This window comes from Taeniopygia guttata, chromosome 4 (assembly GCF_048771995.1).
Source record: "Taeniopygia guttata chromosome 4, bTaeGut7.mat, whole genome shotgun sequence".
Lineage (NCBI taxonomy): Eukaryota > Metazoa > Chordata > Aves > Passeriformes > Estrildidae > Taeniopygia > Taeniopygia guttata.
In genome coordinates this window covers 2,762,331-2,784,698 of record NC_133028.1, presented here as the reverse complement: position 1 = coordinate 2,784,698, position 22,368 = coordinate 2,762,331, and the positions used below count along the sequence as shown (strand labels likewise).

The 22,368-nt window shown below is 51.1% G+C and overlaps 2 protein-coding genes across 2 annotated transcripts; both read right to left on the bottom strand.

Moving 5' to 3' along the window:
* Positions 1–2,169: 2,169 nt before the first annotated feature.
* UBOX5 (U-box domain containing 5) lies at positions 2,170–19,654 on the bottom strand. The gene is made up of 5 exons (XM_072927888.1): positions 19,569–19,654; positions 10,663–10,759; positions 8,258–9,434; positions 4,704–4,865; positions 2,170–2,942 (listed from the first exon to the last, which is right to left on the bottom strand). Exons 2-5 carry the CDS (start codon positions 10,714–10,716, stop codon positions 2,728–2,730), a joined length of 1,608 nt encoding a protein of 535 aa, XP_072783989.1. The 5' UTR covers positions 10,717–10,759; positions 19,569–19,654; the 3' UTR covers positions 2,170–2,727.
* On the bottom strand, positions 12,790–19,630 carry FASTKD5 (FAST kinase domains 5). Its single transcript, XM_030270472.4, has 2 exons — positions 19,569–19,630; positions 12,790–15,407 (listed from the first exon to the last, which is right to left on the bottom strand). The coding sequence occupies exon 2, from the start codon at positions 15,366–15,368 to the stop codon at positions 12,969–12,971; it is 2,400 nt and encodes a 799-aa protein (XP_030126332.4). The 5' UTR covers positions 15,369–15,407; positions 19,569–19,630; the 3' UTR covers positions 12,790–12,968.
* Positions 19,655–22,368: the final 2,714 nt, after the last annotated feature.

Sequence of the window (22,368 nt, the reverse complement as noted above, 5' to 3'; positions counted from 1 at the left end):
CCATGTCCCCAAGTGCCACAGCCACATGTTTTTTAAACCCCTCCAGGGATGAGGATGCCACCACTTCCCTGGGCAGCTGTGCCAGTGCCTGACTGCCCTTTCCAGGAGGAAATCTTCTCAGCTATCCAATCTGAACCTCCCCTTTCCTTCATTAACAGCAGGAGCTTCGTTAGCTCTGGAGCCCCCAGCGAGGTTTGTGAGAGCCCTTTTGGAGGCAGGAGAAGGGATGGAGGTGATGGAGCTTGGCTGCAGCACACAGAGCTCCCAGTTTAACCAGGATAAATGAGAGTGACAACATTTAACCAGGATAAACCACAGGATGTTGGAAAACGGGATGAATTTCACTGATTTGTGCATTTCCAGATTTCCAGCCTTTGCTGCTCCTGGAGGGGGATGCAGCAGGGAAGGAAAAATTTTTTGAAGATGTCACATGGAGAGGGTCAGGCTGGCAAGGGAGAGCTCCCTGCTCCTGCCTGGCAGCTCTAATGCTCCTCAAATTGATCTGTCACTGTCACTGGCCCCGTGGCTGACGGGTGGTGGGGAGGGGGATCCTGCACCTCCTCCCCTCACATCACAGATAAAGATGCTCCTCTGCTTCTCTGACAGCTGGAAAACAGCTTTGATGCCTCTTTAAAGGCAGCACAGGCAGCGTCAAGATTGGCTGGGGCACTGCTTTGATCATTTCCACGACCAAATCCGTCCTGCTGGGATGTGGACGTCACGCTGGGAGGTCACTGACCGACAAGGGATGGATTTGTCCAAAAAATGCTTGAAGGGCAGCATTAGAGGAAATTGCTCAGGCTGAATCAATTCCATTCCCCAGCTCCCAGTGAGAGGACAGGCTTGATGCTGGGGATAAACGTGCTGGTGGCATCCATGTGGGAGCTAAAGAGGGATTGCTGTGGGTCCAGGCAGAGGAAATTGCTGGCTCTGTGTCACCTCCCACACCTTGGGGTGCAGAGAGGGTCCCTGCAGCCCACGGGGGTTTCAGTGCTCTGGGATGAGGGGGACTCGCACCCAGCTGGGGCAGGTGATCCTTCCCTGAGCTCCAAGATGTGGGTGCAGAGGGAAACTCATCCCTGGATCCCCTGCAAGAGGGGACACAGCGGGTGAAATGTGCTGCCCAAGGGTCCCAGAGGGTTCAGGAGGAGAAATTGGGGGGTGAAGGCTCTGAGAAGCTGCAGTGAGGTGGAGATGAGCCCTGCTCTGAGCAGGGAGGGGGAGCTGATGTCCCAACACCACCCTTCCCTTCCAACCCTGCTCCTCCCTGCAGAACAAAGGGAACCTGGAGGTGATTTGGGATCCCACCTGCATCACTGCCCACCCTCAAGACACCACGAGGAAATTTTGGGCACTGGAGAAGCTGTCAGAAGCGGGGGCTTTGGAAGCATCCAAGCTTTGCTGGCTCTGGAGAAGGTGATGCCTCTGGGATCCAAGGCAGCCACCCATCCTCTCTCTTTCCCCAGGGGGATTGTGAGAGCTGAATCACCCCGGGATGGCTCACGGCAAACACGAAACACGGCAAACACGAAACAATGGGGTGGATTTACTGCCTCTGAATCGTGGGGTTTTTAGGAATTTTGTGCCTATTTTCTGAGTGTTTATTAATTTAAAAGGTGTGATTTTCTATTTTTGCTCAGAATGGAGAGGGGCTGTAACTCCTGCTGACGCAGACAGAGCCAGGATCAGCGTGGGGCCAGCACAGAGCTGCGTTCCAGGGGATGAGCAGCTCCTTGGGATGAGCATCTCCTTCCCGTGCCAGGAACACAACTTTGCTCAGGCGCCTTTTGAGAGCAAATAAAGGTGTGACAAAAGTGAGCTGAGTCAGCTGCAGACTCCTTATGGGCCAGAACATCAATTAGGTGGCACCAGCAGGGGGTTGTGGAGGTGACAAACCCTTTGATGTCACCTTACCCCAGCACATCCAGGACAGTACATACCCAAGTCATTTTTTGTCTGGCTTTTTTCTGAGCTCTCTGAAGCCCCCATGGGTGCAGGTGTCTGAGTCTCATCCCTGTGACACACGAGGCTGAAACCCCCTGGTCTGCAGCTCCTCTGTGTTGGTTTGGCTTTTCCCAGCCCGTTTATTTCCTCCTCTGCCAAGAGATTCACTCCACGACATCATTAAACCTCAGGATGAGACCAATTAGGAGCCAGAGAGAGAGAACCTGACTTTAAACGTTTTATTAAGGCTTAAATGTCTATCAGCCAGCCAGGAGCTGGGCTGGTCACACGACATCAACCGAGAGGGTGGGACGGGATGGCTTTTCTACAAGAGTCTGGATGGGCAGGGTGGGATCACTGCCAGCTCCTCACACCTCAAGCACGGCCTCTCGCTGCTGATTCCAGGATGAGAGACGCTCCCAGCAGGGAGGGGAGGGCAGGTGGGGAAGGGGAGGAAGTCAGAGGGGGCTCGGTGTGTGTTGTCACTCACGAGGACTTTACCTGCTCCACAACCGGGTGGCTGCTGGTCAAACGTGGCGTGAACTCACGGGGGGGAAGCTGAGCTGGTCCAAAAGGCACCTGTGCTAAACCTCTGAGCCCCGGGGCAGTGGTGGAGACCGGTCCTGGATAAATACATATTCCTTGATAAAGAAGCTATGGCTTTTGTCCTCCTGGGGCTCCGGCGCCGCGCTCTAACCCCCCACACCCCACCAGACAACAGAGTGCTGTCCCCTCTCCGGCTCTCCTGGTGGCTCCGTGGGGACACGGGGCACTCAGCTGGGCTCAGAAGTGAACCCTCCTGACGTCCTGCGTGGCCACCGGCCTCTTGCAGCTCCCACAGTGGATGGGGGAGGCCGGAGCCTTCTGGCGCTCGGCCAGGCAGGGCCGGCACACCAGGTGCCCGCAGGGGAGCTGGTACACGGGCTCTGCCTTGAAGTAGCAGGAGAAGGATTTGCCACAGGAAGCACATCCCTGGGTCTGGCCGCTCCTGCCGTGCTCTGCAAATCCAGAATGACACAATCAGCAGGTTGGAAAAAACCTCGGATTACTGAGTGAACCAACAGCACCGTGCCCAGGCTTTCCTGGTGATGCCACCACCTCCCAGTGTCTGATCCCTCCTCATGTGCAGCCTGAACCTCCCCTGGCACAGCCTGAGAGTACAAAATGAAGGGACAGAAGTGGATTAGGCAGGGAGTGTGAGAAGCCCAGGCTGGGCCACCCCTCCTGCCACAGTCTGAGGGCTCCAGGTCCTGCAGGCTCAGGGCACGGCTGTGACTCAGGACTGTGCCAGCTTCCTGTCATTATTACCACGAGGAAAGGGAAAGGTCCAGCTTCCAGGGCAGGGCGTGCTCAGAAAGGGATGGATCACATCAGCACTTGCACCATCAGGCTTTTAATTGAGGACAGATGACTGTAAAAAAGGGCTTTTCACTTTGACTGGACTAAATCATCCTCCCTGCCGCTCTTCCGCTGCCATTCCCAGGTGGAAGGGCTGAGGTGGCACTTGGCATTCCTGTCACACACCACCCACCGAGGGCTACTCAGCTCTCAAACAGCAGCAATTTTAGCGGGGACAGGAAAAAGCTGAAGAGATGAATGTCACTGTGGAACAGCAAAAGCTGTTTGAGAGGGAAAAACAGACAGACAGACAGACAGACAGACAGACAGAGCCCTTCCCAGGGTCCCTCTGAAGCCCCTTCTCAGCCACGGCCAGGCAGAGCCTCACCCAGGGGAAGAGAAGCCGGAACATGTGGAGGGACATCTGAAGGTTCAGTGCTTCCCTGCACCCCAAAAGAATAATTTTGGGAATGCACACACAGCTGGATGAGTGGCTGGGCAGCAGGTGGGTGGGCGTGGTGGCCTGGATTATGTACTCTCAATCCTGATGGGATTCTGGGCACATGACAAGGCTGGCTGGCCTGGGGTGTTGCTGCTGTGACCTGCTCCTGCTAAGGGCTGGATGTCACACGGTATTTCAAAGAATCATGGAATGGTTTGGGTTGGAAGGGATCATAAAGCCTATCCCATTCCACCCTCCTGCCATGTTCAGGGACACATTCCACAGTCCCAGGCTGCTCCAAGCCCTGTCCAACCTGGCCTTGGACACTTCCAGGGATCCAGGGGCAGCCACAGCTTCTCTGGGCACCCTGTGCCCACCCTCACAGGGAATAATTTCTTCCCAAATCCAATCTCACCCTACTTTTTTAGTTTACAAACACTCCCCCTTGTCCAGTCTGTATAAAAAGTGACTCTCCCTCTTTTTTCCAAGGCCCTTTCAAGCACTGGAAGGCTGCAGCATTTGCTGGATTTACACCTCTCCTGCAGCACCTCCACCCACGTGGCAGCTCCTCAGCTTGCTCCACGCAGCTCACAGGCAACACTGAACCTCTCAGCCCAAACTGCAGAGCTCTGGGAACAGTCTGAACTGAGCTGCAGCAGGCTGAGCCCTGTGTCCATCCCAGATCATCCCTGGGCAGCACAGCCAGCCAAAAACACGGGAAAATCCCAGGACTGGTGCCACAGCCTGCTCTGACCCAGGGCATGGACAGCATCCCACACCTTGTGGGGGTCAGCAAGGTCTGACCTGCCTCAGTGGGAGAATAAACCAGCAAAACAGCTGAGAGAGGCAAGGATTGTGAAGTAAAGCTTGCTGGGAGACAATGTAATATTTTTATATGGAATATGTAATATCTGGGGTCTGAACAAGGCTCCCTGTTAACCCAGCTCCCAGAGGTGCTCCAGAGGTGCCTGCTGCTCACCAAGGACTGTGCCCACGCTCCAGGAACTGCTGCAGCCTCCCTCTCCTGGAGCCTGCTGCTGGCTCTTCATCAGCTTGGCCGTGAAGGAGGGCATGGAGCTGAGAGCCGAGGTCAGGGCAGAGTCCAGGCTCTCCGACAGCTTCTGCTCGTGGGACACCAGGTCTGCAAAGGGAACAGAGACAGGTCTGCAAAGGGAAATAAATAGAGACTGGTCTGCAAAGGGAACAGAGACAGGTCTGCAAAGGGAACAGAGATAGGTCTGCGAAGGGAAATAGAGACCAGGTCTGCAAAGGGAGACACAAGGACCAGGTCTGCAAAGGGAACAGAGACAGGTCTGCAAAAGGAAATAGAGACCATGTCTGCAAAGGGAAATAGAGACCAGGTCTGCAAAGGGAAATAGAGACCAGGTCTGCAAAGGGAAGCACAAGGACCAGGTCTGCAAAGGGAACAGAGACAGGTCTGCAAAGGGAAATAGAGACCATGTCTGCAAAGGGAAATAGAGACCAGGTCTGCAAAGGGAAATAGAGACCAGGTCTGCAAAGGGAGACACAAGGACCAGGTCTGCAAAGGGAAATGGAGACCAGGTCTGCAAAGGGAAATAGAGACCAAGTCTGCAAAGAAAACAGAGACAGGTCTGCAAAGGGAACAGAGACAGGTCTGCAAAGGGAGACACAAGGACCAGGTCTGCAAAGGGAAATGGAGACCAGGTCTGCAAAGGGAAATACAGACCAGGTCTGCAAAGGGAGACACAAGGACCAGGTCTGCAAAGGAAACAGAGACAGGTCTGCAAAGGGAAACACAAGGACCAGGTCTGCAAAGGGAACAGAGACAGGTCTGCAAAGGGAAACACAAGGACCAGGTCTGCAAAGGGAACAGAGACAGGTCTGCAAAGGGAAATAGAGACCAGGTCTGCAAAGGGAAACACAAGGACCAGGTCTGCAAAGGGAAATAGAGACCAGGTCTGCAAAGGGAAATACAGACCAGGTCTGCAAAGGGAACAGAGACAGGTCTGCAAAGGGAAATACAGACCAGGTCTGCAAAGGGAAATAGAGACCAGGTCTGCAAAGGGAAATAGAGACCAGGTCTGCAAAGGGAGACACGAGGACCAGGTCTGCAAAGGGAACAGAGACAGGTCTGCAGAGGGAAACACAAGGACCAGGTCTGCAAAGGGAACAGAGACAGGTCTGCAAAGGGAACAGAGACAGGTCTGCAAAGGGAAATAGAGACCAGGTCTGCAAAGGGAAATAGAGACCAGGTCTGCAAAGGGAAACACAAGGACCAGGTCTGCAAAGGGAAATAGAGACCAGGTCTGCAAAGGGAAACAAACTCCAGGTCTGCAAAGACAAGAAATAGATGGGGAAGAAGATACTGGGGAAAAGGATCTGTGACGCAAACACTGCCTTGGCTCTGGACTTTGGATGATTTTAGGAGCCCTGCCACTTGTTTTGTTGAGAGGTGTTTTTCCCCACCAAGGGGCTGGGATTTGGGGTGGAGTGCCTCATCTCCTTTGGGTCCTAGAGGTGGAATGCCCTATGGATTACCACCATTCATGTGGTGTCCCAGAGCCAACTTATACAGGACCAGAATTATTTAGGTTAGAAAAGTCCTCCAAGATCAAGTCCAGCACTGCCAAGGCCACCACTAAATCATGTCCCCAAGTGCCACACCCACATGGCTTTTAAATGCCTTCAGGATGGGCAGCCTGTGCCAGGGCTGGAGAACCCTTTCCATGAAGGAATTTTCCCTAATACCACCTTAAACCTCTCCTGGCACACCCTGAGGCCATTTCCTCTTGTTCCCTGGAACAGAGCCTGACCCCCACCTGGCTGCACCCTCCTTTCATGGAGTTGTAAAAGCTTGCAGGACTGAAAAAGGGCCAAACTCCCAATAACCCAGGAGGCTGTTTTTCCCTAAAATCTCAGCCAAATCCCGAGGACCCCAGCCCAGTGCTGCCAGCCTTGCTCACAGAGAACGTTTAAACCATTAATAAAATCTGTGGGACTTGTTTTTCCCTCTCTGTCCCAGTTCTGAGGCACAGGGCAGGGCTGGACCCTCCCTGCAGGGCTGCCCTGTGCAGCTCTGACGGCGCTAATTAAGATGAAGCATTAAGAGAATGTTGTCTGCATCACTAATTCTGTTAAATCCATCTCCCAGAGGAAGAGCTCGCAACTGGAGCTGCACATTTCCTCCACCAATCAAGGCTGATGATCCAGTGAATCAGGAGCTCCATGGGCTGAGCACTCTGCTTTTATTTATGTATGGACACGGCTGCCCTGGGAGCTCCAGGACCCTCCTGCTCCTGTGGGGCTGGGGCACATCCTGGTGGGAGCTGTCACACACCTCCACAGCCAAAATAACCAACAATTCCTCCTAAAACAGGGAATGAGCTCTAGGCTGAGGGAGCAGAGCAGAAATGTGCAGTTTGACTTCTCCCCACTCTTCCTGGTATCACCCGACATCAATTATTTTCAACTGAAGAATTAATTTGAAATCAAACTAAGCTTCGTCCTAAAAATGTTTTGGGCAGATGGAGAGAAGGGTGAAGGCAGTGACAGGTCCCAGCAGGTCTGGGTTACAGCAGATCAGGAGATTGGGTTTACCTGCCCAGAGAGCCAATCATGAAATATCCCCACACTGGATTTACACCCTTTGCCCCCAGGTGCCACATCCACACATCTTTTAAATCCCTCCAGGGATGGGAACTCCACCACTGCTCTGGGCAGCTGTGCCAGGGCTGGACAACCCTTTCTGTGAAAGAATTGTTCCCAAAATCCAACCTAACTCTCCCCTTCTTCCCTCGTTCCCTCCTGTCCCTGTTCCCTGGGAGCACAGCCCCACCCGAATCCCACCTGGCTCCACCCTCCTGTCAGGGAGTTGGTGACAGCAACAAGGTCCCACCTGAGCCTCCGTGTCCTCAGGTTTGCAGGATATTTTGCATTCCCAGCAGTGCTGCTACCACATCACTGAGAAAAGGATGGATGAAGGGAAACCAGTGCCCATTGCCTTCCCCTGCAGCCACAAGTCACATTTCTTGTCTCATTTAGCCTCTGCCACGTTTTCTGCCCTAACCACCTGCAAATTCTGTGCAAGTCTCCCCCAGGCTGAGCTGTCCTTCCTCCCTGCAATTCCCTTGCTGGGGTTTGTTCTGTCCCATTCCTGCTTTCCTTCCCACTCCTCTCCTCATGATGAGCCAGGACTCCCCGTGCCATCACCACTGCACCACCAGGCATTTCTTTTCCTGTTTTTGCAGGACAAAATAAATCCCCCTGGATAAAGAAACTTCAAACCAGGATGGTGAGAAAAATATTGTCTCCACATGGAAGGAAGAGAAAGGAAATCCAAACTAAAAGGGGAACAGGGTGACCTGAACAAACGAAGGCTGTGAAACATTGAACAAGGAACATGAGGAGGTGGATGAAATAACCCAGCTCCACCAGCCAAACACAGCCTGGAAGCTTTCTAGAGGTGTGATGGGAACTTGAACTGGATTTGTCACCCCAGCCTGGGGCTGTCCCAACATCAAGGAACAGAGGTGACCTGGGGAGCCACGATACCTGTGGAACAGTCCATCTGGATCAAGTGGGAGTCACTGTCAGCTTTCATTTTTTTAGCACAGTTCTCTGAGGTAGCCGTGACAAGTAAGTTTGTAGCAGAAAAATAGGGTGGCTGCAGGGAGCCCTGTTCCATGCAGTCCATTTTCCTTTTCAGAGAAGACATGGTGATGGAGGAGGGCACTGGGCTCTCCAAGGCGTGAGCCCTCCCCAGCAGGTTGGTGCCAGGGATGCTGTGCTGCAGCAGGAAGTGGTCTATTCTGGCCTTGAGGGTGGGGTGAGGTAGGGGCTGCGAGTGCTGGCTGAAGGCCACGCCCGTGAAGGGATCGCTGGGAACCCGGCCCCAGGACGCCTCGCTCCGGTTGCATTTCTCCAGGGTGCTCTGGTCAATCACCTTCCCAGAGGGCAGGAGCATGGGTAAAGTCATGATCTCCAGGGTGATGGGGTCCAGGAATTCTTCAGGGATGTCTTGGACCACATCCACCAGCTTGTGCAGGGTCTGCTGCTCGTTGGCACTGAAGGGCACGCAGTCGCTCTCCATCGGCGTCCAGAGCTCCGGCTTGAGGCTGCCGACATCCTGAGCCAGGAACTGGGAGGCCACCTGGAAGACGCCCTCGATCACCTCCTGTGGGCAGGACTTGGCAGGCTGTCCCCACACCTCCAGCCTCTTGATGCTGGGCAGGCCCCCCCCGGCCACGTGGGTGATGCAGATTTTTAGGTGGGACACGTTGCTGAGCGAGGCCGGCCCTTTGTTCCAGAGGTCTTGGGACACCGAGCCGGGGTAGGAGAAGACATTTTCCATCTGATGGAAAGGAGGCCTCGGCTTGAAGCCTCTGTGGCCAAAAGTCACTTTGCTCTGATTTTTTAAGACAGCTTTGCCCACCAGGGTGAAGGTGTCCTTGTCTGACACAGGCTGCCCGGCCAGACCCGAGCACTGCCCCCCAGGGCTCTGCCACGAGGTTTTGTTGCATGAGGTAGAGGTGTAAACTTCCAGCCCGGAGAAGGTCTGGCAGCCCCCGGAGGAGATGTCGATGTTGATCCTGCAGATCTCGATGTTGAAGGGGAAGGAGATGGTGACGTGCACCGGGGGTTTGATGAAGTACTCGCTGCGGAAGCCGCGGTTCCTCCTGGCCAGGTCCTCGGAGATCAGGTTCTCCACCTCGTAGCCGTCGGCAGAGATCTGCGTGCCAGCACAAAACTGGGGTTAATTTGGAGCAAGGAAACACAGGGAAGCCAATTTCACAAGCACTTCCAGAGATTCTCAGGGTGACATCAACCAGGAGCCAAGGCTGAGGCCAGGCAGGAGATCCCTGCTGTAAGGCAGAGCAGACCCACTCCCACCCTCCTCCATCCCCTCTTCCCGCACCCTCTGTCACCATGGGCAGACCTGACTTAACTGCTGGAAGAGTGGAAAATTAGGGATAATCCATGGTTTTGGCTGGGTCAGTGAAATAAGTCAAGGAGGAGAGGGTGGCTGGGAGCAGAGGATGAGCGTGGGGGAGATGGAGTCTGCTCTTTCAGTCTCCCTTTTCAGGTGGGAGTCTCCTGGTTTTCTTTGTGCCTGCTTATCCACGTGGAAATGCACTTGGAATCACAGTTACAGGGTCCCAGAGGAACTCTGGATGTTAATCAGCCTCTGGGAGCCACCTCACCCATCCCTGAGGGAGATCCATCAAACCAGGCTGGGTCTGGTTTGGAACATCCAATCCCACCCTCTGCTCTGCTCCTGGGCAGCCTGGTTCAATCCATTCCTATTCCTGGAATCCCCAAACCCTGAGAAATCTGCAGCATTTGCTGAATGGACAAATAAAAACAAGGAAAATATGTTTATTCCACCGGTTTAATATGGTCTTGATCATGACAATCACACCAAACCTCTGTGGCATGGCTGGGTCTCTCCACAACAAATTGCAGCACTGCTGCTTTTGCAGCACAGTATTTACAAAGCCAAGGTTGTCCTGGATTTTGGGGTGAGTTGGTGTGGAAACTTACAACTAAAAAACAGATTTGAATGAAAATTGAGTTTCTTAAAGAGATTCTGATGTGCTGAGTGAAACCAGGAATATTTGGAAAGTAACTTCACCGAGTTATCACTTCACAATTTCACATTAATTAATAATTTCACACTACCAAGAGCTGTGAGTTCCAGTGGGCAGAGGGAAAGCTGGAATATTGCAGGTAAAAAGGGATCTCAACTCAAAGAATTTATAGCTGGTGGTACATAGTGCTGTCTGCTTATGAAATCCTGTAAAATCAGGGCTTTTCCCTCCACTATTTAGTGTGTGCCACATCACAGCAGTGATGCTGATTATCCCAGAGGAGCAGTGAACAAGCTCCCCCACCCAGGGTAATTCCATCTAATCCCTCCATCCCTCCCACTCCCCAAAACCCCCTCATCAATATTTTACCTTGTTGCAGTGAATTCTTGGCTTGAACTGTGGGAGACAGGCGTTTATTACCATCTTGGCAGCTGGAGAGAGCTCACTTGCTGAGCATCAGAGTCAGCTTGGGGAAAAAAAAAAAAATTAAAAATAAAGGAAGTGAATATCCATGAGCAGTGAAAGGAACTCGTGTTTTGGGTGAGTTACAGGCTTGGGATTTCCTAAAATGCAGCTCAGATCTGAGTCCAGAAGGTGAAGCCAATATAAAACCAAATGAATGTGGTGGAGAGATGAAACCCAAATGAATGTGGTAGACAGATGAGATTAGGAGAAAAAAAAAACCTACATTAATATTAATTAGTGAGCCTGTGGAGAAAAAGCAGAAAGAAAACAGCTATTTTAACTAAAACCACCTATGAACAGAGCAGCAACTAGATCTGAAGGTTTATCAAAGATGCAGGAGTTCTGTAGGTGTAGAAAAACACCAGCACAGCACAGAAGGCTGTCACAGAGAATGAAGATTAACCAAAAATATTAATAATTGCTGTTAAATAACTCCAAGGGAGCAGAGGGCATGGAAGAGCTCTGAGGGAGATGTCTGGGATCTGAACACCAAATTCTTCTGCCAGCATTCATTAAAGAAACTCAACTGAACACACCATCTTTCCCATTGAAAAGGAAAAAAAAAAGTGACTGGAATTGGCTGTCTCAGATCCCTTTTAAGAATGAAATTATCTGTGAGGTGAGAGCTTTAACCTCATGTTAACCCCAGTTTAAAAATGTCACTGCCCTGGGCAACCTTGCAAATCAGAGACTCGCTGCCTCCTCCAACAACAAGCAGCTCTTTAATGAATTTCCACTGATCTGTTGGTTCAGACCAAATGAAATTTGCCTTCCTGGGGCACATTGGAAAGGCAGAGTTAATGAGCTCCCTGTGCTGCATCTGCAAGGAGAAAGGTGGAATTCAAGGCACAAATCCCACGGATCAAACCCAGCCCAACCTGGAATTCACACCTGCAGAGAGCAGAGCTTGGTTACAATGCCTTGAAAATGAAGCAGGTGTGAACTTTACAAGAGGAACAGCCAGGTGAGCAGCACTTCTGTCCCAAAATTTGGTCTGGCAGCCATCAGGAGCAATTCCTGCTCCTCAAGCAGCAGGACAAGCACACACCAACTCTCCTCCAACACTGCTTTCGTGGCTTTCTGAGTCTGAGAGGTTTCCAGAACTGGGCTGCCAGTGGGGAACTGTTTAAACTGGTCTGACTTTTGGCACTCGCTTCTTGTAGGAGACTGACAGTTCAGCTACAGGCTGTGCCTCAAAACTGCTCTTTTTGCCACATTTTGAACCAAAAGTGGTAAATTCACTTGGCCCTCAGCACTGGTGCTATGAAAAGTGGCAAACCAACTCTCCTTGCTCCCTTCCTTGGGAAAACTCAAGATTCTCCCCTGTTCTATCTCTCCTCTCTTTCCTGGGCTGAAGACTTCTGCAACATGAGGGGCTCTGTATGGGTATTTCTCCTGTTTGTGAACCTGAGAGACTCAGGTTTATTTTTCCAGTCTCAATATCTCAGTAAGAAAACGGATTATTCTGCATTTCCAAGTCACTGCACTCCCTTCTGTTGAAAGACTCTGCTACAAATCTCATGGCTAAAGTTGAGTCACTGAGTTGCTTTTACCCATGGCTGGGTTTTTTTTTTTTTCCCTCTCTCTTCAGTGTATGCCTTCCATAAGGTGAACAAAGATCTGTGGACTGAAGCAGTGAAACACAGACCTGAAAAAAATCCTCAGTGGTTTTGGACAAGGAATTTCAAACCAGACTGTCTGGAGTTTGTCACCACAACCCTTCCTGGTGTGCTGTGTGGGAGTATGGAGCTGCTGCCATAAGGAATGTGCATGGTGGGCACCAAATAAAGTCCCTGGAGCACAAAATAAATGTCCCGAGGTCAGAGCACCCTAACCCTCAGTCCCACTCAGTATCCAGGTTCCATCCTAAAGGAGAAACCCAGGCTGTGCCCTCAGTCCCAGCCCCATGGGGATGAAAACACGAGGAAACAGATGTGTGTGTGTTCCTGGCACCCAGCGCAGCCTCATGACTAAATATCCTCTGCCAAACCCAACCACTCTCATTTAGGGTGGATAAAGATGGACTCACAGTGAAAAATGAATCATTAGGAGGTTTTATTTATGGTGGAAGCATTGGAGGATCCAGGTACAAAAGAAGAGCAAGGGAAGTACAGATGTCACCAGAGCAGAAATGGCCACACAGAGCCCGTTTTAGCAGTGCCCAGCCACGGAGATGCACTGGGGAGGCTCTGGAGAAGCCCTTGCCCCCATTAGCCAGCCCTGGTGAGCAGAGCTGGGCAGAACACTTTGTAGTGGAGGTAGCTGAGCTTCTCGGAGCGCGTGCGCCTGAGCAGAGGGAACCACTCCCAGAAGGGAATCTCCACCACCACGTAGCCCAGCAGCCGCAGCTGCCGCCGCTTCAGGCAGTGCAGCCCCAGCAGCCGCCTGGAGCCGTAGCAGAAGTGGTTCCTGTTGGACACCTGCAGGGCCAGCCTCACTTGCCCAGGCTGCCAGAGCCCTGATTTAGGCTCAGCCTGTGATGTGGCACCTGCAGAAAGGGCTCCACCCAAGCACGGTGTGCCCGTTGTGTCCCCCCTCTCCTGTCTGAGAATCCTGGCTTTGTTTCCCACTTCTGTGGGACTCTGGTTATCAGCTCTGCCCTGTATGAGCTGAGACATTAAATCATCTGTCAGACTAATTCCCATGTCTTTCAGCTTCCTGGCTGTCACAGGATTCTTGAAGTTGAAAGGGACGGGATGTCCATCCGCGGCCAAACGCACCTCCAGGTCGCTGGACCTGGTGTGGGGCAGGATCATGTGGTTCTTCACATACTCAGGGCCTCCCAACATGCTCTCCAGGAGGGATGTGGCTTCCACAATTTCAGGCCTGACGTAGATTTCCCGCTCTGCAAAGCCTGAGGCCATCTCAGTGAACTCCTGACAAAGCTGAGGGGTGAGGCGGCTGCCTTGGTAGGTCGGGCACTCGATTTCCACGCTCTTACCAAGGGTGAACAGGTCCTTGTTGAGCTCATATTTGCTACCTCTGGTTTTCTGGACAAACTCCTTCCTCAAAGCAAAGTCTACCAGCTCCTCTGGGAAGCGTTTGACAAATGCCAGGCCAAGCAGAGCAGTAAGGAGATGCTCTGGAAACTTGCTAAACTCATGGAGTTTTGCATGCAATTGCTTTATCAAGCTGGAGTAAAACTCCTCCTCGTTGGGAGGTTCATAGTCCAGGCACCCAAACGACCACAGGAATTTGGCAGCATCCTTACTCCGGCAGTAGGACACCTTGGAAGGCAACGAGGTGGCTACAGCAGCCAAGACATCCTCGTCAAAGAAGTGCAGGGCTGAATAGGTAAGAGTGATGTGCATGATGCCCTGGATGTTTGTTGCAGGAATCCGAGCAGGAATCACCCTCCCGAGCTCCCTCATGAGGGGCAGGTGGTCCATGCGGGTGTAGCGCAGCATCTTGAGCACGTTCACCAAGGCGTAGGTGCTCATGTCCTCCATCTGCAGGGACACCCTGTCTGCAATCCTCCTCATGACGTGCTCAGAAATCCCACTGAGGGACTTGAAGAGCCCCAAGCAGATGGCACCCAGCTCCTCCAAGGTGAAGGCGTCCAAGTGCTTTAGGATCGTGCTCTCCACCTTCTGCGCCAAGTCCGCGGGCGACCTCCGTCCTTCCCCGATGATGTAAAGGAGCTGCACAAACTGGGGCAAGGTGAGGTCCTTCCAGTGCAGGTTGGCATAGCTGAACAGAATGCCCAGGTAGGAGGGCACGCTGCGGTCCAGGCAGCGCCAGCAATCCGCCACCAGCAGCAGCTGCTCCAGGCCCATGTCCCACGCCCGCCGGCAGAACTCGGCCTCGCACGCGTTGAGCAGGGGGTGGGAGGCTGGCACGGCCAAAGGGACACAAGCCTTTAAAATCTGGATGAGATCTGGGGTGCTGAGCAGCCTGATGGCCGTGACAGCACGGTGACACAGGGCACTGAACCTGGGATCGGACAGCAGCGCCGCGCGGCGCTCCGCTGACACACGGCTCAGCTTGAGGAAATAATCCGTGAGAATTCCCGGGCTGCCCTCACACCCCGCCACACTCTGTAAAATCGAGTCCCCTTCCTCTGCAGGGAGGGGCTGTGCTGGCTCAGCACTGTCACAGGTGAGAGCTCTGTACTCAGGCCTCCCCTTCTGGAACACGCGGGGGTCCTCCTTGGAGTTGTGCAGTTCCCGGTTTTCCTTCTCTGCTTCCTCCTTGTACGGCGTGGCCAGGACGGTTTCCTCCAGGAGCGGGCTGGATTTGGGCTTGGGCTTGGGCATGGCATTCCTGACAGGTGCCAAAGCTTGGGAAGAGGCAGTGGGGAATGTCTGCAGAGCCTGTGCAGTGCCAGGGCTGGTGAACGTGTCACCGAGGGCCTGGCTGCTGTCCCTATCCGCGTGCTGCTGGGAGCCTTTGGCATAGGCAGCTGGATTGTACCACACTCTGTAGTCCTGTGGCTTCAGCAGCTGGATTGTAGCCCCTGACTGGCTCCCAGTCTTGGCTGCTCCTGGCTTATCTGGCTTTTCCTTCTTGCTTTTGCTGCTCCCACGCTCGGCCTTGCGCTTGGCTGTGGTGGAGAACGCTGTCACCCTGCCCAGCCTGGGCAATCTTCGGCACATTAGCACCGTAGCCATGGGTCTCAACTTAGTGGGGCTCAGAACTGCTTCCAGGTACTGAAAAAAGGGCAGACGGAGAGTCAGCGGCCTCCACCTCACAGTTTTAATCAATCCTTCAGCTACCCAAAGGGAGGTGGTGCCGGTGCCTCCCCTGGCCAGGGCAGCTGGGTCCCTGCAAAGCCACTATGGAATGTCACCTCATGCAAAGGCAGCTCAGGATGAGCACCCAGGTGACCTGGGCTTGGAGTAGAAGGCAGCCAGGCATGGCCTGCTACTCAGCAGACACAAGATTCCTGGCACAGACTAGGAGAGTTAAGAAAAAAAAATAATTGTTTTTTCGTTTTTAAGAGACCCGAGCTGCTTTTCTTTCATTCTGAACAATGAAAACGTGTTTTTGCAGAAGAGCTGCAGCTTCAAGAGGCTTTATGTGTTCAGACAGAGCATTCTGCTGCTTTGGTCATTGTGGTCTGAATCACTGACCACCACCTGAGAAGTTGTCCAAATATCCAGAGTGCCACACTGCCCTTTGCACCTGGAGACAGGATGTGGAGCAAAGTCTCCACAGAACCAGTGCAGAGAGTGAAAACTGGCCCAGAGCCTGCAGACGGAGGAATGAAGAAATGTGGGGGAAGAGCAGGGGAGAAGTAACACAAATCATAACGTGATGCTACATCCCAGGCTGAGAACCAGGGGGAACAGAGTTTTAAGCTTCATATTTGAGAGCATTTCCCAGAGTTTTAGGGTACAGGAGGCTTAAAAATGGCTGGTGCCTTCCTAACTCCTGCCTGAAGCAGCTACAGCTCGGAGGGTGAGGATGAGAAATCCGTAGGAGTCCAGCTGGGTGCTGCCAGCCTGCACTGCCTGCCAAAGCAGCCCTGTTTACCATGATTCAGATGCTGATTTAAAAAAAAAAATAATAAAGCACCAGGTGTCAGATTTCAAATCCTTAACCCACCCAAATATCCATCACACAGGTGTTATCCACTTCCTTAAAACCCCTCTGCACCACAGGGAGTTGGGCAATCAGGAAAGCCGAAGCCTGGCAGAGATGCTGCCACTGCAACACACTTTTTGCTCCCCACACAGGGAAATAAATCCTTAGGGACACCTCTGGGAGCTCTGCTTGGATCCACAGCTTCCTGATCAGGGATGGAGCAAGATGTGGGACCAGTGCAGGCAAACTCAGTTTTGCAGCAGCAAAATGGGCACTTTGGGGCAGGAGAGGTGGGTTTGGGGTGTGTGAGCAGCAAAATGGGCACTTTGGGGTAGAACAGGTGGGTTTGGGGTGTGTGAGCAGCAAAATGGGCACTTTGGGGTAGAAGAGGTGGGTTTGGGGTGTGTGAGCAGCACAGTGGGATGGGGGCTCTGGTTGAGCATAAACTGTTTTTTTTTTTGGTGTGTAAGAATTGCCACATCCCCCATGATCCAGGGACATTTTCCACTATCCCAGTTTGCTCTAAGCCCTGCTCACCCTGGCCTTGGACACTTCCAGGGATGGGACATCCACTGCTCCTCTGGGCATCCTGTGCCACTGAGGCAGATGAGGACACCTTGCATCCTCTGCTCCGTGGGCAGAGCTTGGAGGCAGCAAACAGCAGCCAAGAGGGAGGAGAAGCTGCTGGAGCAGAAACCACCTCAGCTGAGAGGTGAAAAAACCAACTGGGCTGGGGACCAAGAAGCTCTGGAGGGGTCGGGGGAAAGGAAAGGCAAACTGAAATGTGGATTTGTGGGGAGAGCCGTGCAAGGAGGAGGGTACAAGAGAGGCCACTGTGTTTTTAGGATGATTTGTAAATATTGAGAGCTGCTCAACAGCCCACTGGGCACCTTGAGGCAGCCCCAGGAGCAGATCAGGCTCTGTCCCACAGACCCCAGGCTGCTCCATCCCAGCACAAGAAGTCAAATTGTGCCAGGCAGGAGAGACTCTGCCCCTTCCTGCCTGTCTGAGGAGCAGGGAATGGAAAAGCCTCCTCAGAAGCTGGACAGGAAAACCTGAGCCAAGTGCTGGATTTCCTGTTCAGGAGAATGTCTGATAAAAGAATCACTCCTTTTATCAGACATGAATGTCTGATAAAAGATCAGGAATGTCTGATAAAGTGATCATTCCTGCAGGTGACAGATGCTGGAGACAGGGGAAAGGCTCAGACTGCACCTGCCTGGGGGAAGGAGAAATCCCCTCTAACATCTCCTCCCCCAGCACCTCACAGAGCTTGGACCATTAGAGGGGCTGGATCAAGCTCCAAAAATCATCTTGAACAAGAACAGGTTTACTCAGGCGAGCCTTTTCCAGAGATTTCCTTGTCCGACACGACTTTTGAGTGTCTTCATCTATTTTTCTGCTAACAAAACCCAGGTAATTTATACAAACCAACTCCTCCCTGCTGGGAAAGGTGATCCCCCCCAGGAAATGCAGTCCTGCTGCTCCCAGAGCCCCTCCCAGCAACAACAGCCCCATTTCTCAGTCAGGGAATCAAAGGCCTGGTGAAGGCTCCGAAGGCGCGTGCTGCTAAGAATATCCTCCAGGGATTGACTGTGGAGCTGTGACACATTTGGGAATCCAGGCACTGGAGAGATTGCTTCTCTCCTCCTTTGCTCCAAATCCAGCCAAAAAGACAAGACCACACACAGCTGAGCGAGGCTGGGATGGGACAAGACAGTTCCAAGCACCCTCGAGGGCAACGGGGCTGCTCCAAGTGATTTGTCCATCTTTTCATCCACCCCGACCCAAATCTTTGTGATCTTTCCAGTTTCCAGCCCATTTCTCTTCCAGCTTCACCCACACCTTTCCTGGATTTGCCTCTTTTCGCCTTGAGCAATCGATTTTTTCCTTCCCTTTCCCCTTTTTCCTTCCCTTTCCCCTTTCCTTTTTTCTTCCCTTTCCCCTTTTTCCTTTCCTTTTTCCTTCCCTTTCCCCTTTCCTTTTCCCTTCCCTTTACCCTTTTTTCTTTCCTTTTTCCTTCCATTTCTCATTTCCTTTTCCCTTCCCTTTCCCCTTTTTCCTTCCCTTTCCCCTTTCTTTTTTTCTTCCCTTTCCCCTTTCTCCTTCCCTTTCCCCTTTCCTTTTTTCTTCCCTTTCCCCTTTTCCCTTTCCCCTTTTTCCTTCCCCTTTCCTTCCCTTTTTTCCTTTTTCCTGTCCCTTTTTTCCTTCCCTTCCCCCTTTCCTTCCCCCTTTCCTTCCCCCTTTCATTTTTCCTTTCCTTTCCTTTCCTTTCCTTTCCTTTCCTTTCCTTTCCTTTCCTTTCCTTTCCTTTCCTTTCCTTTCCTTTCCTTTCCTTTCCTTTCCTTTCCTTTCCTTTCCTTTCCTTTCCTTCCCCTTCCCCTTCCCCTTCCCCTTCCTTTTCCCTTCCTTTTCCCTTCCCCTTTCCCACTTCACATCCCAACTCCCTCCCACCTCTGGGCAGGTCTCTCCAGAATTTTCCCTTCCTCCAGCAGCTCCAAGGAGCCAGGGAATTCTGGAGCTGTGCCCAGCAGGCTGGGAATGCCCTTTGAGGAGCTGCTCACCTCAGTTTCACTGTCACAGCTGGAAAAGGCTTTTTCTTTATTTTCTGAGATCACAGAATGGTTTGGGTGGGAAGGGATTTAAAGATCATCTCATTCCACCCCCCTGCCATGGCCAGGGACACTTCCCACTATCCCAGGTTGCTCCAAGCCCTGTCCAACCTGGCCTTGGGCACTTCCAGCGATCCAGGGGCAGCCACAGCTTCTCTGGGAAATCCATTCCAGGGCCTCCCACCCTCACAGGGAACAATTCCTGCCCAATCTCCCATCCATTCCTTCCCAGTATCCCATCCATCCCTGCCCTGTGGCAGTGGGAGCCATTCCCTGTGTCCTGTCCCTCCATCCCTTGTCCCCAGTCCCTCCCCAGCTCTCCTGGAACCCCTTCAGGCCCTGCAAGGGGCTCTGAGCTTTTCTTGGACCCTTCTTTTCTCCAGGTGAGCACCCCCAGCTGTCCCAGCCTGGCTCCGGAGCAGAGGGACTCCAACCCTGAAGCATTTCCGTGCAATTCCCTTCTCCCGGGGCAGGGCTGGAAGCAGCTACAGCCACACAACACAAACACAACCCCCCCACACACAGAGATACATTCACGTATTGATGCGATGCAACCCACGGCAAGGCCCCGCCGGCTGAAGGGGCGGCTTGGGCAGGGGACAGCGGACGGGGAGCATGGAAAAGGACGCGGAAAAGGGATGAGAAGGGGCAGGGGAAGGGGCCGGGACTCACCGCGGCCGCTCCGCCGCCGCCTCCTCCTCCTTCCTCCTCCTTCCTCCTCCTCCTCCTCACGCCGCCGCTTCCGGTCGCGCGGTGCTGACGCCACTTCCGGCCCCCGGCGCGCGCGACCGGCGGGTGGCGCGCGCCGCGTTCAAATGGAATTAAAAATGTCACAACTTTTAAAATCTATATCTCGATTTAGGTGATGTGTGCTGCGCAGGAGCTGTGAGGAAAACGCCAATCTCTCGGTTTTTAAATTTTTAAAAAGTTTAATAGTAATAAAATTGTTATAAAAATAGCAATGCAATTAAAGTGATAAAGTTTAGAGTTAGGTAATTACAAGACAATGAAAAGTAAAGAATTACGGACGGACGGATGCTCTCGGACACTAAATTATGAAAAGCATGTCTTGTGAACAAAGGAATTACTTTTAAAACAGTACACTTATTGTATATTCAGATATTCTTTGTATTCTGCATACATTCTATTTAAAACAAGAAATTTGTTGTATGTCAACTGTTTCCTTTAATCTCTATGGCATCTTCGAGTCTGAGCAAGGCCTGAAGAAATTATGGATAAGAATCATAAATTCCTTTTCTTTGGAAGATTTAGGTGTTCCTTGAAGCAAGTATCTCATTCCTAAAAAAAAAACAAAACTCCCCCCACATACACAGTCTCTATTTTAACATTATGTTGGAACCTAAAACTTAGCGTGTTAAATATAGTTTTAGGTTCCAACATAATGTTAAAATAGAGACTGTGTATCTGGGGGGGGAGGTTTTTTTTTTTAGGATTGAGATAATTGCTTCAAGGAACACCTAAATCTTCCAAAGAAAAGGAATTTATTGTTTTCTTATCAGAAGAAGCTAATTTCTTCAGGCCTTGCTCAGACTCGAAGACGCCTGGGGGATTAAAGGAAACAGTTGATATACAACAGAGAAAGTTTCTTGTTTTAAATAGAATGTGTGCATAACCATGAAGAATATATGAATATACAACAAGGGTATTGTTTTAAAAGTAATTCCTTTGTTCACAAGTCATGCTTTTTGTGGCTTAGTGTCCGAGAGCATCCAGACGTCCGTAATTCTTTACTTTTTATTTTCTTGTAATTATCCTAACTCTAAATTTTATTTCTCTAATTGTATTATTATTTTTATAACCATTTGATTATTATTAAACTTTTAAAATTTTAAAAACCAAGTGATTGGTGTTTTTTGCACAGCTACAGAGAAAAAATGCAGTCTCCAAGGTAAAGAGATAAAAGAGGCTCCTTAAACTCTTAAAACTAAAAAAAGAAGTCTGCAAAAATAGACAAAGAGATTAGAGAGTCCTCTGTGCAAAAGGCTAACTGTAAATTGTAACTCAAAATCAACAGGATAACTATACATTAACCTATTGTGAAATTCTGTGTATATGTAAATTAGTATGAGGTATTAAAAAAGATCAAGAATCCCCAAGGGGTGTAAAGAAAAATACGTCCAGTGCTAAAAATAAAAAATTACTGTTGCCTACAAATCTTTATTAAAATTTTAAAGTTTGAATTTTTCATCCGTGTATCAACGTGACATGAATCCTGTGGCCGCCGTGAGCCCTGGGAGAAGCTGTGGCTCCTCCTGCATCCCTGGAAGTGCCCAAGGCTTGGAGCAGCCTGGGATAGTGGGAGCTGTCTGTGAAACAAAGTAAAAATTAAAAATTTAATGGGGTGGAAATCTGTTATATGTAAAAAAGAATTTGTGCCACTAGAGTGATATGTTTGTAATATTTGATATTATTAAAAAAATGTACAAGTTGGCACTGGGGGTTGTCTCACAGATGTGGAAACTGGTCCCTGGTGTTGTAGATAAAAATGGATCCAGCCAAATTAAAAATGAAAAATAAAAATTTTATTACAGCGATTGAATTCTCTCTGAGAATTTTCTACAAGGAAAAGGACAGTGCTGAGCCTGGGATTGGCACTGGGTGTGTCACAGAGAGGACAGCCTCGGCAGAGGTTCCCTCAATGCCCACACACCACCCTCTTGGTACAACCAGTTTTTATAGGAAATACTCTGCCCGAGGCCAGGATTTCGGCAATCCATCTTTTTTTTTCATTCAAAGTCCCACATATTCATAAAGTCTCTTTTCTCTGCATTGGGGTGGAACAATTCAGGGTCTGGTGGTGATGAATCTTCTTGATGGGGTTGCTGGAACAGGCATTCAGATGTATCAGCCTGGATGATCTCTGTGATCCCAATCTAGAGTCGTTGGGGGATGATCAGCGCCTAGGCTTTCCTGTACACCTTGAGAAATGACCCATCTTTGTTCCTCTATCACCTTGAGAATTGACCCATCTCTGTTTCTGTATCACCTCAAGGAACGACCCATCTCTTGTTCCTGTATCACCTCAAGGAACGACCCATCTCTGTTCCTGTATCACCTTGAGAAATGACCCATCTCTGTTCCTCTATCACCTTGAGAAACAACCCATCTTTGTTCCCCTATCACCTCAAGGAATGACCCATCTCTGTTCTTGTATCACCTCAAGGAACGACCCATCTCTGTTCCTCTATCACCTCAAGGAACGACCCATCTCTGTTCCTCTGTCACCTTGAGAATCGACCCATCTCTGTTCCTCTGTCACCTTGAGAAACGACCCATCTCTGCTCCTGTATCACCTTGAGAAACGACCCATCTCTGTTCTTGTATCACCTCAAGGAACGACCCATCTCTTGTTCCTCTATCACCTCAAGGAACGACCCATCTCTGTTCTTGTATCACCTCAAGGAACGACCCATCTCTCTTCCTCTATCAACTTGAGAAACAACCCATCTTT